General features: G+C 49.4%; 1 protein-coding gene across 1 annotated transcript in view; it reads right to left on the bottom strand.

The window, feature by feature from the left end:
• Positions 1-8183: 8183 nt before the first annotated feature.
• Positions 8184-18546, bottom strand: part of PUM3 (pumilio RNA binding family member 3) — a 271295-nt gene continuing 260932 nt past the window's right edge. The window contains exon 18 of the mRNA XM_085632951.1: positions 8184-8431. Within this exon, the coding sequence (XP_085489077.1) occupies positions 8299-8431 (133 nt within the window). The 3' untranslated portion in view covers positions 8184-8298. The remainder of the gene's footprint in view (positions 8432-18546) is intronic.

Raw genomic sequence — 18546 nt, 5'->3', positions numbered from 1 at the left:
CCTTCTCCTACTCTCCACATTCCCAAAAAACAATCTGCCAAGAAGAGTCTAGAACATCGGCATTGGCTTCCAATTGAACAAGCCCTTAAGGCTGAAGATTATGTTCAAATGGCATTCTCCCACCCAGAGGCGTGCCGGGAACAACATAGCATAGGAAATGTGCAATTGGCGCAGTCTCCACTCAAGAGTCAGGAAGGAAGCACGTTGTCTTTGGACCTCCCTGGTGAAGTCCAGAAAGTTCATCACCCTGGCATTCCCAATCTGTAAAGTCAGTTTCTCCCGGGCGTGTGGTAGTAGGTGGTCCCGGTCTCGGTAGTGAAGCAGCCTCACCACTATCGGCCGAGGGGGAGCTCCAGGCTTGGGTGGTCTAGTCGGGACCCTGTGAGCGCGCTCCAAGGCATAAAAGGAGGAGAGGCCCTCCAGGGCCACCTCCGATCTAAGCCAGTTCTCCATGAAATGCACTGCGTCGTCGCCTTCAGCATGTTCCGGAACCCCCACGATTCGGAGATTGTTCCGGCGGGATCGCCCTTCGCTCTCCTCCGCTCTTATTTCCAGTACCTTGATCTTGGCTTCCACTACTTTCAGAGATCGCTGTGTTTTATAACTGCTTCCAGGACCTCTTCCATGGTTTTCTCATTGCGTTTCATCCGTTCTTGGAGTTTGCGATGGTCGTCCTTCAGGAGGTTGAGGTCCGCCCCATCTTTGCCTCCAGAGCTTCCCTCGAGGAAGTGATGGCCTGCATGATATCCACCAAGGTGGGGCCCTCGGGGGTGCCATCTTTCCGTCCTGCCAACACCTCGTCTTCATCATCCATGTGCTGTCCCGTCTCCTCCACCTGCAGTACAGCGAAACCCTTCTTTCGGGACACTCTGACCATTGTGAATGATCGCGTAGGTCTGCAGAGTCCTCCGGTGTGACCTCAACAAGGTGCTCCAAGTGTCTGGTGTGAGAGCCGCTATACGCCGAGCCAGACCGCACCCTCCGAACACAGGCCCCCGGACTCGAAGCCCCCTTCCGCCTCCACAGGTCCTCGACACGGATCACCTGCATGGGACCATTTTTACGATCTGCACCACTCTGTCGGGATCCTCCCTGGTATAGGCCCGTCGCTCAACTATGCTATGGCACACGAGCAGAGCACTCGGGGCGATCGCCTCAGCACTCCTTAGCTCTGCAGGCAAAAGCAATTGACAGGTGTTCTCCACCCTCCTTGTTCCAGTCGCCTCCCAAATCACCAGCTAGCAGGGCCCAGAAGCGCAATTCGCGACCGCCATTTTGATGCCGCCCCGCGTCTCCAAGCTCTGATGAGCGCGCTCTTTACACTGCCAATGTCAGGGCTCCACTCCCCCCCAGCACCGGCCTAAAATGTCCTTATCTGCCAGGCGGTACTCACGGGCAGCCGCAATTCAGGTCAGCGGTGTGTGGCGAAGGCTGCCGTGTTAGCGCTCGGTCGCCATTTTGGATTCTCCTCACTTGGAGTCCCGAGATCCGTCCGCGGGATTATCAGCCGTTTCAATGCCTGCAGGGCGCTGCCGTCCCTCCAGTGCTGTCCAGGACTGGCACCAGCATTTCGGACAACAGTATTAGGGTAAGAAACCCCACTAAGTCCTCAGGCTCACTGTGGGTGGGGGGAAGCCACGGACGGAGCACCGGAGTCTGCTTCCCCTCACACCGGCGCCTAGCCACGCCACCCTCCTTTAATTCTATAAGGCACATTAGAAGAGCTAATCTTGGAACATGAGGGTGCTTAGCAAGGCTTTCCGTGAGACAGGCCACAGCACTGGATCGCCTGGAGTCAGGATGATGGCAGACTACCCGATGGTCCACAACCAGAGAGGTGCCTGGTTTATTCTGGGGAGTCAAAATATCATCACTGAAGGCCTCATTTAAAGGCATATTATAACAAGATTTGGTTCAAAGCCAGAGGGTCTGAGGGAAAGTTTAAAGACCACACGGGGTTTGTTCCCCAAAATCAAGATAAACAACAATACAAAACCCCGAGATCTATCAAATATTAAGAAAGTGTGGAAACCACTACATCAAAATTAGATCAAAATTAAAAAGTGAAACACAACCAATAGCTAACCGCCTAAATGTGTCTTTGTGCATATCCCTTTAGAGGACGAAATCCCTCACTCACCAAAGGTGACATGCTTCATCATTTGGGATTCTCCTCCCAGAGGAAAAACCTGGTTCCTCTGGGGGCTACAACCCCCTCACTGTGAGGGAGGAGCTCAGGGATGTTTTGTAATTTCGATGTTGGATATACTAAATCCACAAATGTAGAGCTAATAGTATGAGTGAGGGCGCAGCGCAAAAGAAATGTTGAAAAATGTGAAGGGAGGTTAGATTTAAAACTAGCTCAGGAACGTAGAGAAACTTTATTATAATACGTGCTTGGCCAGGATTAAAAAATCAGACACCAACAGTCAACAGTTCTCTAGACCGTGGTGATAAGGTGATTGGTCAACATGTTTCAGCTATATAGCCTCTAAGAAGGCACGGCTTTCATCAGGACCTGTAGTGCTACTGCGTGCAGAGGAAAAAGTGTGTAGTTAACACCAAGAAGGATCCAAAGAACACACAGTCTTTAAATGTGTTCATTGATGGTGAAAATTACCTATAAAGGTAAAAGACAAAAAATAAGAGTTAAAAGCTACTAATGGTATTCCACAGAGTGAATCTTAATCTTAAGAAAAAGAAATGAAATGAACTTACCCGTGAATACTGGGTAAGTCACCACACCTCAACCTGGCAGCCGCTCAGGAAGGGAGCACCGCTCTAGAAAAACGGTGATAATCCTTTATTAATATAAATGTCTATATATAAAAGGGGGATTAGTATTACTAATCATTCAAACCTTCTAAATGAGAATATGGAAAGGAGCCAAAATAATATGCAGAGACCCTGATAAGATATCAGAGTCATAAAGTATGAAACATAAAATGGGCAGCTCATTACTTACTAACTTGAAAAGATGAGCTAGACACTATGTTATAATGTTACACGGTGTTCTAAACCTTGAAATGTATGATAAAGCAGTTAGTCACACAAACCATATTCACGTGGTTCAATAACAGACTGCGCGCTCTATTTATCAAAAGAGAAAACCATGTGGTAATCACATCGTTCGACATGTTGACTTCATTGATAATGGTGGAGACAGACACTCACAACATGTCAAACCAGAATAGAAAAATAGAGAAATATATCGATTTTAACCAAAAATCCAGTATATTCAAATAAATCAGGCAGACAAAGCTTCCTATAAAAGTAGCAAGCTCGACACGATTATAAATACAGGGACTTCACAGAGCTTACCTATCCGTCGGTACGCCGGCACCGTAATGAGCCTGAAGCTGGAGGTACCCGGATGTGGAAGCTGCTTCGTTTTTAAACCCCTCCTATCTTCAGTGTAGCCAATTAACACAGAGCAACTACGGATGCAGCGCATGTCGGCTGAGAAACACTGCTTTTTGAAACATGCGCATTTCGTAAAGCCATTCAACACATGCGGCAACTACAGATAAAGCGCACGTCAACCAAGGAAAACACTACTTTTTGGAACATGCGCATTCCATCAACTTGCAAACTAATACAGAAGCACATGTGTACAAAGAAACATCTTTGTCGATATTGCTCAATTTATGCAACACCGCATCAGAACATCCAGACAATCACACACAGAACCTTTATATATGTTTTTTTGGGATCTCAGAGCATAATTTGTAGTAATGTAATGATTCATGGTGAATTAATTGCACAAAAGGAGTCTTTCCACCCTCCCTGTATTCGTATATGGATCAACCGCCATTATAGCTCATTCATTTTTGCTGTAAAATGTGATAGAATATCACTGTTATAATCATCGATTTTTTTTACCTGTGCCCTTGCCGCATTGATGTTCTTCATCGCAATGCACTTGCTAATTGCAGGTTCTTATGATGTTGACAGACATTTATATGCGTTTGTCACGCCTATTGGTTCGGGACGAGATTGGTCATATATTAATTTTTTGCTAAGAACTATCTAGGTTCTGTGTGCGACTGTCTGGATGTTCTGATGCGGTGTTGCATAAATTGAGCAATATCGACAAAGATGTTTCTTTGTACACATGCGCTTCTGTATTGGTTTGCAAGTTGACGGAATGCGCATGTTCCAAAAAGTAGTGTTTTCCTTGGTTGACATGCGCTTTATCTGTAGTTGCCGCATGTGTTGAATGGCTTTACGGAATGCGCATGTTTCAAAAAGCAGTGTTTCTCATAGCCGACATGCGCTGCATCCGTAGTTGCTCTATGTGTTAATTGGCTACACTGAAGATAGGAGGGGTTTAAAAAGGAAGCAGCTTCAGGCTCATTACGGTGCCGGCGTACCGACGGATAGGTAAGCTCTGTGAAGTCCCTGTATTTATAATCGTGTCAAGCTTGCTACTTTTATAGGAAGCTTTGTCTGCCTGATTTATTTGAAATTACTGGATTTTTGGTTAAAATCGATATATTTCTCTATTCTGGTTTGACATGTTGTGAGTGTGTCTCCACCATTATCAATGGAGTCAACATGTCGAACGATGTGATTACCACATGGTTTTCTCTTTTGATAAATACAGCGCGCAGTCTGTTATTGAACCACGTGAATATGGTTTGTGTGACTAACTGCTTTATCATACATTTCAAGGTTTAGAACACCGTGTAACATTATAACATAGTGTCTAGCTCATCTTTTCAAGTTAGTAAGTAATGAGCTGCCCATTTTATGTTTCATACTTTATTACTCTGATATCTTATCAGGGTCTCTGCATATTATTTTGGCTCCTTTCCATATGCTCATTTAGAAGGTTTGAATGATTAGTAATACTAATCCCCCTTTTATATGTAGACATTTATATTATTAAAGGATTACCACCGTTTTTCTAGAGCGGTGCTCCCTTCCTGAGTGGCTGCCGGGTTGAGGTGTGGTGACTTACCAAGTATTCACGGGTAAGTTAATTTCATTTCTTTTTCTTAAGATTAAGATTCACTCTGTGGAATACCATTAGTAGCTTTTAACTCTTATTTTTGTCTTTTACCTTTATAGGTAATTTTTACCATCAATGAACACATTTAAAGACTGTGTGTTCTTTGTATCCTTCTTTGTGTTAACTACACACTTTTTCCTCTGCACGCAGTAGCACTACAGGTCCTGATGAAAGCTGTGCCTTCTTAGAGGCTAGATAGCTGAAACATGTTGACCAATCACCTTATCACCACGGTCTAAAGAACTGTTGACTGTTGGTGTCTGATTTTTTAAACCTGGCCAAGCACGTATTACAATAAAGTTTCTCTACGTTCCTGAGCTAGTTTTAAATCTCACCTCCCTTCACATTTTTCAACATTTCTTTTGCGCTGCGCCCTCATTCATACTATTAGCTCTACATTTGTGGATTTAGTATATCCAACATCGAAATTACAAAACATGCCTGAGCTCCTCCCTCACAGTGAGGGGGTTGTAGCCCCCAGAGGAACCAGGTTTTTCCTCTGGGAGGAGAATCCCAAATGATGAAGCATGTCACCTTTGGTGAGTGAGGGATTTCGTCCTCTAAAGGGATATGCCCAAAGACACATTTAGGGGGTTTAGCTATTGGTTGTGTTTCACTTTGATCTAATTTTGATGTAGTGGTTTCCACTCATTTAAAGGCAACCAGGGATCTGATGTGTAGGAACTAGATTGTAGGACTTCTGTCAGCATGTTTGCTTTATCCACTTCATCTTTCAAAAGCTATTCGAGACCTCAGCTACCTTGCTTAGGACCATGTTAAAGTAAAGAATGTTCTCCTACTTGGTCCTGATGACCAATCAAGATAGATCTCTAGATAGGTATCGAAGCCACTGCCAGTTCAGAGCAATTCGGTAGGGAGGCTTTAAAGGGAGAGGCTACTATCGTCTTCATCATCATGAAAGTCTGTAACTGGAAGGTAAGGACTCCCGGTGCTGGAACTGAGATAGGAGCAGCAAAAAGGACTGAGGCCGTTAGCGGAGCCAAATCTCTCATAGGCATCTTGAGGTCTTACATTATACAACCATGGGGAGCCGGGGGGGGATTGGGTGGAGCATAGCCAGCACAGCCAAGCTAAAGTTTGCCACCTGAGCTAGGTCAATAGAAGGGATTGAAAGTGAATCAGGCAGTTCTGGATGCAGAGCTGGGTCCCAGGTGTATATCATTCACATTGCCCAGATGACTAGCCTTGCAAACAGGAACAACAAAGACAACAAAAATTCTCTCTTTAGAGGTCTCCTATTTTTTGTGGGAGTATTCCTGTTTGCTAAAAGACTAAGCCGTGAAAAGTTTTGCCTGCTGCTCGGAGTGCATGAGGCTATGTATCATGCTGGACTAGGAGTTGCGTTTGGATCCCAGACACCAAAAACAAACATCACGGAGATCCGATATAGACATTTGCGGCAGGAGTGACATCTTTTAAAACCCTGAGTTTGAGGTATCAATGCCTATATGAAACAGTTTTCCATTTAGACAGTATCCAGATACCACTACTAGCTGTCAGAATATTACACAGGATGTGAACCAAAAGGAGATTCAAAATACAAAGGACAATTCTACTGATAAATACTATCCGAGAACAACTCCAAATCTGTGTTGAAGGTCATGGAAACAAAAGGTAATGAAAAAAGAACCATTGTCAGAGTACTGGGTGATTCTATACAGCTCCGTGATGTCACACCCAAGGGAGGCACTCCAATTAAGTCGGAGCAGTGGTAGCACAAAATAGCTCAGAAGAGAAATTTCAGCTTTCCAATCCAATCTGGTGCCAGGAGAAGATTCAAGAGATGAGGAGCCAGCAGGTAAATGTATCTATCAGACTGAAGTTATTAGTTTGTGTCAACCAGGGTGTATCTAGCAGAGAGGACATTCAAGATCAATTCCTAGATAAGTGTCCAGCCCACTGCCATTTCAGAGAGATTCAGAAGGGAGGATTTGAAGATAATAAAGTTGTTATTTGAAAAGCTCCAAGTGCTATTAGTCCTCTCAATAGTCGATTCAGTTTTTCAATATATGTACGGATGTCACTCACAACAATGATATTTGAGTGATGCTAACAGAGCATGGTAACAATCGGAGAAATGTGTTGTTGCAGTTGCTTTAAGCTGTGTGAAGGTAAACTAGCAGTATAAGAGATGTTGGTAATGTCTGAATAAGAGTGATTGGCATTCTGATGCGGAGATATTATGTAGGGGCAAAGTGTGCTAGAACGACTTGTGCATAATTGAGCTTCCTTCAGCCACTTTATTAAGGCCGTTTCTCAGGACTATTTCATATCCTGGTGGTACTGCTTTAAGCAAGACGGGGTCTAGCAAAGTATTGGTTGTGAATGGGCAGTCTACATCAAAGTATGTGATAAGGTGCAAACAGGTGAAATCTGTAGATATGTAAAACATACATCTATCTTTAGTAACTGTATATTTTTTGTAAATATATAATGTTACCACAGATTCCAATCACACTAACACTCCCTCGAAGCCACAGAACTGCCTGGCAACCTCACTCAAGTCCAAAGCAAAAACCATCCAGTGCTGCCAGGAAGCATCATGCTGCTTCAGCTACGCCCTTGCCCCAGATGTGTTGACACTGGGGTACATAAGGTAATGTTGCAAGGAATTGTGCTCCTGAAATACAGGAATCTGAATCCCAAGTCACACTTTGTGCACAGATTCATGTACTGAACAGATCATAACAAAATCTGCTTTAATACATGCAGACAGCCCAAGGCTACAAAGGCTGAAGACATCGATCACAGCTCCTCAAGTCGTTAAACATTTGTAGTGCTCTATTTGGCCTTTACTGTAGTCAAGGACATATTTAACCATGCATCAAAGACAAATACGGAGAACTCCACAATATGTTCCTGATTTTAAGGTAGCAAATATACGAACTTGCCACTTCGTTGTCCTGAAGAATTAATACAGGATTAATTCAAGGTGTCTATCAACCACTTAAGGCAAACAATCACAGTTAATATAGTAACTCATGTATTTACCAATCGTTAAAGGAAGTGTTACTGGTTTATCAAGAGTGCCTTCACAACATGATTTTTTATCTGCCACCTACTCTGGCAATTTGCTTACAGTATAAGAATACCTGCTGAAAACCTGCTCTTAGCTTAAGCATTGAAAGTCAAAAAGGAGAAAAAGGCATCACGTTGGCCAACTTGTTTTATTTATAAATATAAAACCTTTACAAATACAAATGTTCATTTAATTGCAGAAAAATTGGACCGTTGTCGAGTATCATTCATCCTTTCGCTGGCAGTTATGGAGAACACAATTTTTCAAGCAAGGCATCCATTCCTTTAATGTTTTTCTTGTCTTTCAATTTTGGAATCAGCGTGCTTAATCCAGCTTTCACCTCTTTTACTACCTCACCATTCGAGCTCTGAAGAAGGCTAGAAAAGAAAGATTCAAATAAATTAAGTGTACTGCTTCATTCAAAATACTCAGTTAGTTTAACTCAAGTTCAAAAGTTGCTGAAACACAAACAGTAGAATTTAACATGCATGCTGAAGGCCAGATAAAAAAAAAATACTGCACACCTAATTTCAACTAAACTGAGCACACAAATCTGTTTGCAAAGGCAAATTACCAATCCTGATATTGAGAATCAAGACTGGTGAAATTGCGCCCTCACAAATGGTATCAACTAATATTAAAATCCTGCTATTATGAGGCAAGGACCATAAGTGTACATTTATGGTCATCACCGGTATTTTGGGTATTCCTTGTAAGTGAAACCTGAAAAAGTAGATGAATGCAAAAAAAAAAAAAAAAAGAAAAACGTGCAAGCTTGTTTCTGCTCTAAATAAGCTTACAAATTTACACTATTCAAGGGCAAAAAAACAAGGAATGGCTCTGATGCACAGAAAGAGAACATCAGTTACAATCATCCACCTTAGATTGGGAGAAACGGGTCACCTGCTCAAGGGTTTTCAGGGGAATCCAGCTCATGTTCTGAATGTGAAGCCCCATTCTTCGCACAGCGCTAAATTGGCCAGGGAAAGATGGATTGCATAAGGGGCATCAACTGTAATCAGGCTGGTGCTCTATGTCAAACACTGAGCAAGAGCCCCTCGAGCCTAATTTTCAAAAAGAGTGCTCTGATTGGTCCAGGGATCTTTTATCCTCTTAGGCCATTGGGATGATTGGCTGCCAGCAACATGAGAAAAATGTTGCGGGCAGCCATTACAGGACTTCAGGACTTACTGCCCTGAAGTTTTAGAAAGTAAGATATAAGGGGACAAGGTAGGGATACCCTGCTGCCCTAGGCCCCATTGGCGGGTGGGTGGGAGAGATCCCCACTGGGCCACAAGGGATTTTCCTGTGGCGATCCCAAAGGACTCCAGCGTGGCTTCCCTTCCTGAGCCGCATTCGGCCTCGGGGAACCTACCCCCAGGGACCAAAGCATTAAATAAGGAGTAGGAGCAGTGCAGCCACCCCTCCCCCGAGCCTTTAAAAGGACCCGGGCCCCATTCCACAGTTCCGCTACTTTTACAAAAAAGGGAGGGGTGCTGCGCGTCTCACCTCCCTGAGCCTACTATGGCCCCGGCGAACCCACCCACGGGGCAGGCTCACTTGATGGCCCTGGGGAGCCAAACTGGAGCAAACACAGTCTACTCCCAGTCAGCAGTCCGCCCGCTGCGAATAGACTTGACATCTGTTTCCCTGATGCACTGATGTGGGCAGATAAAATGATCAAGATATTGCTCTGGACGGGAGGGAGCAGCATAACTAGCTGAACCCTGCAGCCGGGAGCAATGCTGGCTCCTGTAGCATGCGGGGAACCGGCTGAGGCCCTTGGGCTCCCTCCACAGCATCCAATGTCGTGTATGGTGGGTGCCCAAGATAGGCACCCATCCTTTTTAAACGCAGGCCCCGGGGGGTGGGGTCCTCTGGGTCATAATAGGCTGGGGAAGGGGGTTGCAGCGGCCTCCCCCCTTAAAAAACAAGGCCATGGGGGTGGGGTCCCTAGGGCATTTTTATAGGCGGGTGGTGGGGGAAGAGGCAGCTGGTCCCCTCCTTTTATTAAATTGATAAGGCCCCAGGGGATAGGGTCCTCAGGACCATAAAGAGCGAGGGGCACGCTTTACCTTCCCCACAAATAATATACCAGTCCCCTTTTAGAATAAAAAAAAAAAAATACAGCCCTGGGTGTTTGGGTCGCTAGGGCCTGATAAGGCACAGGAAAGAGGGCTGTGTGGCTCCCTTCCCTTTAAAATGCATTAGGGGATGGGGTCCACCAGGGCCTAATGAGCCTTGGGGAGGGGGACCCAGGGCCTAGTGGTGTTCAGGAAGGAGGCTCCCCCCACTTCCCTTTAAAATTCATTAGGCCCTGGGGGATGGTGTCCACAGGGCCTGATGGTGCTCGGAGAAAAGGGCCACGCAGTCCCCCTATCCTATAAAATACATAAGGCTCTGGGTTTCCAAGGGCCAAATGAGGCTTGGGGAGGTGGGGTGGGGAGGAGGGGGGGAAGGGAACGACAACTCACTGGCCCTACTGCATATTTCATTGGTTTGGCCACAGGGAATGGGATCCCCCGGGTTGAATAAGGCTCAGGAGGGTGGCCAACACAGCCTTTGTCTTCTTTTTTAAATTATTTTAAGCCCTTGGGGGATGGGGTCTCGGGGTTCTAATAAGGCAAGGGGAGGGGCCTGCACACTCACTTCAGATTTTGGCTCCAACGGATGGGGTCCCCGGGTGTCCAAGAAGGTTTAGGGAGGGAGGCCGTGTGGGCCCATCCCCTGTTTAATTGTATTTGGCCCAGGGGATGGGGATTCCAGGGCCTATTAAGGTGCGGGAAGGTACTGCATGCACCCTTAATATATGTGTTTTGGCATGATGTGATGGGGCCCCCCCCTGCCAGAAGCCCAACCCTACGCTGTAAACGTCAAAGGCGTGGCACAGTGTGGGGTTGGCAGCCTGCTGGGGGTTTGGCCACAGGGCCAGTCAGCAGGCCAAGCCCGATCATAAACCCTCTGCTGCGCATGGCCACAGGATGTGCACAGTGTGGGGTTGGCTGTCTGCGGAGACATGGTAGCAGGGCATGGCTGGAAGACAGGCACTGTTGCTAACCCAATGTCACGCACAAGCAAAGGTCGTGGGCTGTGTAGGATTTGCTGCCTGCAGGGGCCGCCCAGGCCCAGTTGTCAACCACATGCTGTGTACAACCAAAGGCAGTGCACAACCTGTAGTCTGGTACCTGCGGAGGGTGGACATCCCTATGTGGTGGGTGGTTGGGGGGTTATGTCCAGTAATAAAATATCACTCCACATTATAGAAAACCCAGCAATGTATATATGTACATATCAAAACTATACACATTCAGGCATAGAGTGACGCATAAATTATGCAAAAAGATGCAGAGAACTCTGGGTAGTTCTCAAATTTAGGTGGAAAGCAGATCTAGTAGAGCACCCTCAACACCAGGATCACTAAGTTTGCTCACCTCAAATGTCTGCCCTTCTATCAAAGTTTTAAGCATAGGATTAGCACACTGCCATCCATGCCCAGATAGAAAGGGACAAAGTCTTTTGCCATTTCTACAGCAAGGGTTTTAAGCATAGGACTAGCACAGTGCTATCCACGCCGAGCTGTAAAATGGCCAAAGCCTTTTACCACTCCAGGCACAGTATCACAACTTTGAATTGGTAAAATACCAACCTGAAATGAGGTGTTGAGGGTGCTCTATACAGGAGCTGTTTTCACCGAAACCTGAGACCCACCCAGAGTTCTCAGATTCTTTTATGCATAATTCATGCATCACTTTATGCCTGAAAGGGTATTGTTTTGACTTGTATGAGGTGCTCCCTTGTGTCTGGACAAAGCTATACCTACCTGAAGAGCAGCACACGTGTCAGGGGTTGCTTTTGTTCATTTCAGGTTGACTTGGTTGGGATTTTACCAATTCGAAGCTGTAAAACTGTGCTTGTAGAGTGTATTTTTGGGGGCGTGGCTTGGAGCGTCAAGATGGCGGTTGCACTCCAAGAGTGCACCGCCCCCCCCCCCGTCATCTGCTCTGAATCCACAGGCCCATCGGCGCATCATCCCGCAATCCTTGCCTTCGATGCCGGTCCACCAGGAGTAGCAGCGGATCTAATCACCGCCCAGGCATCTTTGTTGCAGACCAACTCTGCAGTGGCGGGCCAAAACAAAATGGCGGACCCGGTATCCTGGCCCGCATAGTGTCGAGCTAGAAATAAGTCAGAGCCTCTTCAGCCACCCTGAGTGACTGCGGTGAGGCACCTGGTGGCCCTCTCGGGGAGACCGGTAAAGGAGGAAAGCGGTGAGACATCAGCGGAGCCCTGGGAGCCACCCCCACGCTACCAGCCTCCAACAGTGAGTGGGCACCCTGGAGCTGGCTGGGGGAGGGAGGAGCAGCGAGTTGCTGGCTCCATGTGAGGGCTGCCGGACGTTTCCTCCCCGAGGGAGAAGAAAACCTACCTTCGGGAGGCCCAGCACATCAGCCGCCTTTGTGACTGGCCTCGGACCGGACCGAGAGGCTTGAAGCAGACCTCACCCTCCATCCGACACCGAAAACACTGCAAGGGGCGGAAGGCACGGTCGAATACCTACACTTCCAGATCCACGTCGATCACAGCACCACCCTCAGAGGAACTCTTGTCTACAGACCCCTGGGACCCCGACCTCAGTTCAGCGACTCCATCACAGACCTCATCCGCAAGCACGCCCTCGCCTCAACAGACTACATCCTCCTCGGAGACCTGAACTTCCACCTCGAGAACCCCAACGACTGCAACTCCACAACCCTGATCGGCAACCTAGCCAACCTCGGACTCAAACAGCTCGTCACAACACCCACCACGCCGGACACACGGTCGACCCCATCTTTTCCACCAGCAATCATGTCGCCTTCAGCCACACCACCGAACTCCACTGGACTGACCACCACTGCATCCACTTCTCCATCGAGAAACACACCGCGCACATCCAACCACAACAAATCCCGCAGCTGGAACAAAGTCACCGAAGACCAGCTCCTCACCACCCTCGCCTGAGACCCCCCATCCGAGCCCTCTGACACCAACGCAGCGGCCCACAACTTCAGACAATGGATCGACGACTGCGCCAACACCCTCGCCCCGATCAGGAAACCCTCTAACAGGCGCACCGACACGAGAGCCATCTGGTTCAACTACGACTTCCAGAATTACAAACAGACCTGGCGAAGAATCAAGAAGCAGTGGCGCCAAGACCAGACACCAGACAACCATGCAGCCCTCAAGACTGCCAGACGCAAGAACCACCAACTCATCCGATCCGCCAAAAGGACCTTCAAGGAACGCATCAACAATGCACACAACAGCAAAGAGCTCTTCAGCATCGTGAAAGAACTCGCCTCCCCCAGCTCCAGCACGAATGATCGTCGTCGCAAGAACTCTGCGACTCTCTGGCCACCTTCTTCCACCGAAAGATCACAGACATCCACGACAGCTTCGACACCCAGACACCGATGACAGACACCGACAACCCCGACTGAACACCCACCAAACACAACCACCTCCTGCTCTCCTGGAACCACGTTAACGATGAAGACACCATCAAAATCATGAACACCATCCACTCCGGCTCCCCTTCCGACCCCTGTCCCCTCCACATCTTCAACAAAGCAAACTCCATCATCGCACCCCAACTCCGAAAGATCAGCAACAGCTCCTTCGAGACAGCCACCTTTCCGGAGAGCTGGAAACACACCGAGATCAACGCCCTTCTCAAGAAACCTAAAGCGGACCCAAAGGACCTCAAGAACTTTTGACCCATCTCCCTGCTCCCGTACCCGGCAAAAGTCATTGAGAAGACCGCCAACTAACCCACTTCCTGGAGCCCTCCCAATCCGGCTTCCGCAGCAACCACAGCACCGAAACCGCCCTCATCGCCGCCACCGACATCAGGAGCCTGTTGGACAATGGTGAAACAGCGGCCCTCATCCTCCTGGATCTCTCAGCCGCCTTTGACATCGTCTGCCACCACACCCTATGCACACGTCTCCATGACACAGGGATCCGCGACAAAATCCTGAACTGGATCACCTCCTTCCTCCCCGGCAGAACCCAGAGAGTCTGCCTCCCCCCCATTCAGATCCGAAGCCACCACGATCACCTGCGGCGTACCCAAAGGATCATCCCTCAGCCCGACCCTTTTCAACATCTACATGGCACCACTCGCCAACATCGTCCGTGCACACCGCCTCAACATCATCTCGTATGCTGACACCCAGCTGATCCTCTCCCTCACCAAGGACACGGCCACCGCCAAATCCAACCTCCAAGAGGGAATGAAAGGCCGTCGCAGAGTGGATGAAGACCAGCCTTCTGAAACTGAACTCCAACAAGACAGAAGTCCTCATCCTCGGCTCCAACCCCTCCGCATGGGACGACTCCTGGTGGCTGGCTACGTTGGGAGCTGTCCCGAAACCCTCCAACCACGCACGCAACCTGGGTTTCATCCTGGACTCAACGCTCTCCATGACCCAGAAAGTCAACGCGGTCTCCTCCTCCTGCTTCAACATCCTCTACATGCTCCGCAAGATCTACCGATGGATCCCCACCGAAACCAGAAGGCCGGTCAACCAAGCCCTCGTCAGCAGCAGGCTGGACTACGGCAACACCCTCTACACGGGAACCACGGACAAACTCCAGAAAAGACTCCCAACGCATACAAAATGCCTCCGCACACCTCATCCTCGGAATCGCTCGCAACAGCCACATCAACGCCCACCTGAAGAGACCTGCACTGGCTCCCGGTCAACAAGAGGATCACCTTCAAGCTCTTCACCCATGCCCACAAAGCACGAGGGAGAATACCAGTAAAGTGACAGAGCCTGCCTCGCAACTCCAAGTGACAGCAGCGGGGCACAGAGGGTCCCCCCAAAGAGAACAGGGATCAGCCAGGAGGGCAGGAGGGCCTGTGAGCCCCAGTTCCACTGTCAGCCACCGGCGAGTGCCCAGCCCGAGTGTGGTTGAGGAACGCAGGCCCGCAACCATTCCCAGTACAGCGCAGACGGGCTAACACACCAGACAATACCCGCGACCCGCCCAGGAGAAAGTTTGTGAGCTACGCACCGGGTCCCTACTCCCCTGGCGCTGATGCAAGCTTGGGAAAAGGTGGAGAGGCCCTGAACACACTACCCTGAGGCCCAGTACACCTCGAGGAGGTGGATGCGACACGGACCTGGAGGGTCACCTTGGGGAGAGGCCTGTATTGGAGGCAACCTCTGACACACCTCCCCTAGCCACGCAACATGGGACCCAGAACTGGCGGTGGACAAGGGCCCGTCGAGGAGGAGACTCCAAGGCAATCTGTAGTGGGGTCTGGGCACTCTACAGAGAGGCACTTGGTCCCGCATTGGTAACAAAGCTATACCAGAGTTAGGAATCCCCCCTGGCATGGATAGAGCAAGCCCCAAGAAAGGGGGAGAGAGCACCGTACAGAGGGGCCAGGATTTAACTAGGGAGAAGATGACCCCGCAGGCCCCCTGGGGAGAAGATGAAGACTAGCTGTTTATTGGCTCATCCGCAGCACAAGACAAATAGATACTCCGCATAATTGTAACATGAATAAATAGTCGAACGGTTGCCTCCCCCTCAGTGCCCTCTGAAAGACTACCACGAGAAGGAAGAAACGGGGGGTGCTCGCCAGGAGTTCCCCCTCCCCAGAGAACGCACTCCTCCGCTGAGAGTCCCGGGCCCTCAGACGCCCCGACATGCCAGCCCGAAGGAGGACCAAGGTGGCATCCGTTCGCTCGACGTTGCGGAGGTTGACTTCGACCGGCGGCCCCAAAGAGATCCAGATATGCAACCTCATGACTGACAAGGGACACACCGGAGATTGGTTACAGATTCCTTAACGGTGGCAGGCCAGATGGCCCCAAAACAGCCCTGAGGAGTTACTGACCCTAACTTCCATTCATCATGGGGAAAGACAGAGGAGCGAAGCCACCCGCGACACAAACCAGAATAGACAGATACACCACAAATGGACCTGGACCCGCCGAAGCAGTCAGCAAGAAAATCCCCCTCCCAGGAGGAGACCTTAATGCAGTTCTCCAGGCCACACGCTCTTCGCAGGCTTCTGTGGAAAACAAAATAGGCGAGGTACGAGTTAACATGGCCCTCATACAGCACACCCTATGCAACACCACGGCCTGGATATCAGAAGCTGAATCCCGTCTCTCTACAGTTGAAGACTGTACACCAATTGAAAGAGCAAGTCACGCAACTTCAATTTCTAACGAAGTAGCTGCATAAGAGGCCTGAGGATGCAGAAAACCGATCGAGGTGCAATAATTTCTGATTAGTGGGCTTTCCCGAAGGGGCAGAACAGGGCCAATCGGCGACCCTTATCGAGAACTGGGCCAGGTCCTGGATACCAGAGGGTGCATTGTCTGCATGGTTCGCAGTGGAGTTGGCCCATCGGTTGCTGGCACCCAAACCAACGCCAGGTGCCCCTCAACAGCCAATCATTGCTAGGATTCTCAATTTTAAGGATAGGGCCGCAATCCAACAAGTGGCCTGGTCTCAGGCAACCCTGACCTACCAAGGACCCAACATAATGATTTTCCCAGACTACACCAGGGGAGGACAGTCCCGTTGGCGATCCTACACAGAGGTCAAACAGAAATTGCGTGCTCTACCCTGCTCGTCTCCGTGCCATTTTCCAGGACAAAACCCAGTTCTTTGAATCACCTGATGCGGCCTGGACCTGGCTGACTGAGGACCGCTCTGTTTGGTCCCGAGTGGCAGCCTCCCCTCTGGTACCCCGGCCCGGTGTCGCGCCGCCTGCGAGCCCTGGGTCCCAGAGATGACGCACCCTCTCTCGCAGGGGTGGCACCCGAAGAGGTCCATCTGCCTACTCGCCGCTGCCAGCCATAACCCAGGGAAACTGCATGGACTGTCAGCCACTGTGACACCACAATGAGGCTGATCCACAGAGATCAACTGCTGAGGAAAGCCCTCCCACGCCTCTAGGTGCTAGGTCCACGGGGACCGATCTTTCCCGAAGCCCGACAATCTAAAGACAAGCAGGTCAACACGGTTATGCAGCCAGACCTAGTCACCACAGGCACACCCTCCTTAAACAGGACACTATGTGCAAAGAGACTGACAGAAAGGGCGGCAAACCTGGGCATATGCAACGTCTGGACGACATGGGACCCCCGAACTTCCCAAAATACTCACACCTCTGCGGCGCACCATACAGACGCACGTATTGACCTGGTCTTTATGCCCACACCTGAGTGCCGAAGAGTCTCTGACATTAGCATCCTCCCCCGGGGCATCTCCGACCACTCACCACTTCTCCTCAGACTAGGAGACCCCACGGGCACACTACACTCCTTCTGGAGGCTGAATGCCTGGTTCCTCCAGGAAAGCAAATTCTGGAGGGCAGTCGGCGATCAACTCCAACGATACTTACTCACTAACTAAAACACAGTCCCTTACCCATGCACTCTCTCGGAGGCCAGCTAGGCCACCATCCGTGGCTTCGCCAGGGGGCAGCCTAAGGCCAAGCGATTTGTGCAGGATAGCCAACTCACTCTCCTCGAAGCCTAAGTGACCCGCTTGGAGCAGGTCTCATCCGAAGCCATGGGCGAAAGGGAGAGGAGACCGCTTGCACGATTGAGAGACGAACTCAAACAGCTGTTGCTGGACTCCGCAAAACTGCTATGGAGACTCAGTTGCACGCATATATGGTTGGGGAGACAAAAACGGGAAGATACTCCAGAAGCTGACATCGTACCCCTTGGCGATCCGTATAGTCCCAGAGATCCAAGATCTACTAGGTGCCACCCATCATACACCAGCCTCCATCACCCAAGCCTTCACTGACTATTATTAAAGGCTCTATTCAGTAGGCCAGCCTGAAACCCCAGCTCCTGCGTTGTCTGGGTTGGGGGCGATCCAACTCCCCCGGCTACTTGAATCAGAAGCGGCCAGCCAAGACCTCCCCATTACGCTTGAAGAAATAGGAGAGGCCATCTCCCTGGTTGCTTCCAGGAAGACGCCCGGGCCAGATGGCTTCCCACAAGAGTATTAAGCCTCATATCGAGACATACCAATACCCTACCCCCATGACCTTTATGCCGAAGTAGCAGAGAAAGGAGCATTCCCACCCGAAACAGCTGTAGCAACCATGGTAGTCATCCCCAAAACTCAACCCACTTCGCCCTCCTGTTCAGACTATGACCCAATTTCTGTAATAAATACAGAAGTTAAAATTCATGCTACGATCCTGGCCCAACGACTAAGACCAGTCCTCAACAAACTTGTTCACCCAGACCAGTGCGTCTTTATGCCTTCGCACAGTACGAGACATTGCCTCAGGCACCTCCACTTAGCCCTGGTGCACCACCATCTACTCTCCCCTTACTTAGGGCTCCAACTGATCAACTTCAAAAAGGCCGTTGATGCAGTCGATTGGCGATACCTGGAGGGCGTGCTAAGCACAGCAGATCTGGGCCAACACTTCCGTCACTTGGTCCGAGCCCTT

The sequence above is a fragment of the Triturus cristatus genome, chromosome 2_1, assembly GCF_964204655.1.
Source record: "Triturus cristatus chromosome 2_1, aTriCri1.1, whole genome shotgun sequence".
NCBI lineage: Eukaryota > Metazoa > Chordata > Amphibia > Caudata > Salamandridae > Triturus > Triturus cristatus.
This window is presented reverse-complemented; position numbering and strand designations above follow the sequence as displayed.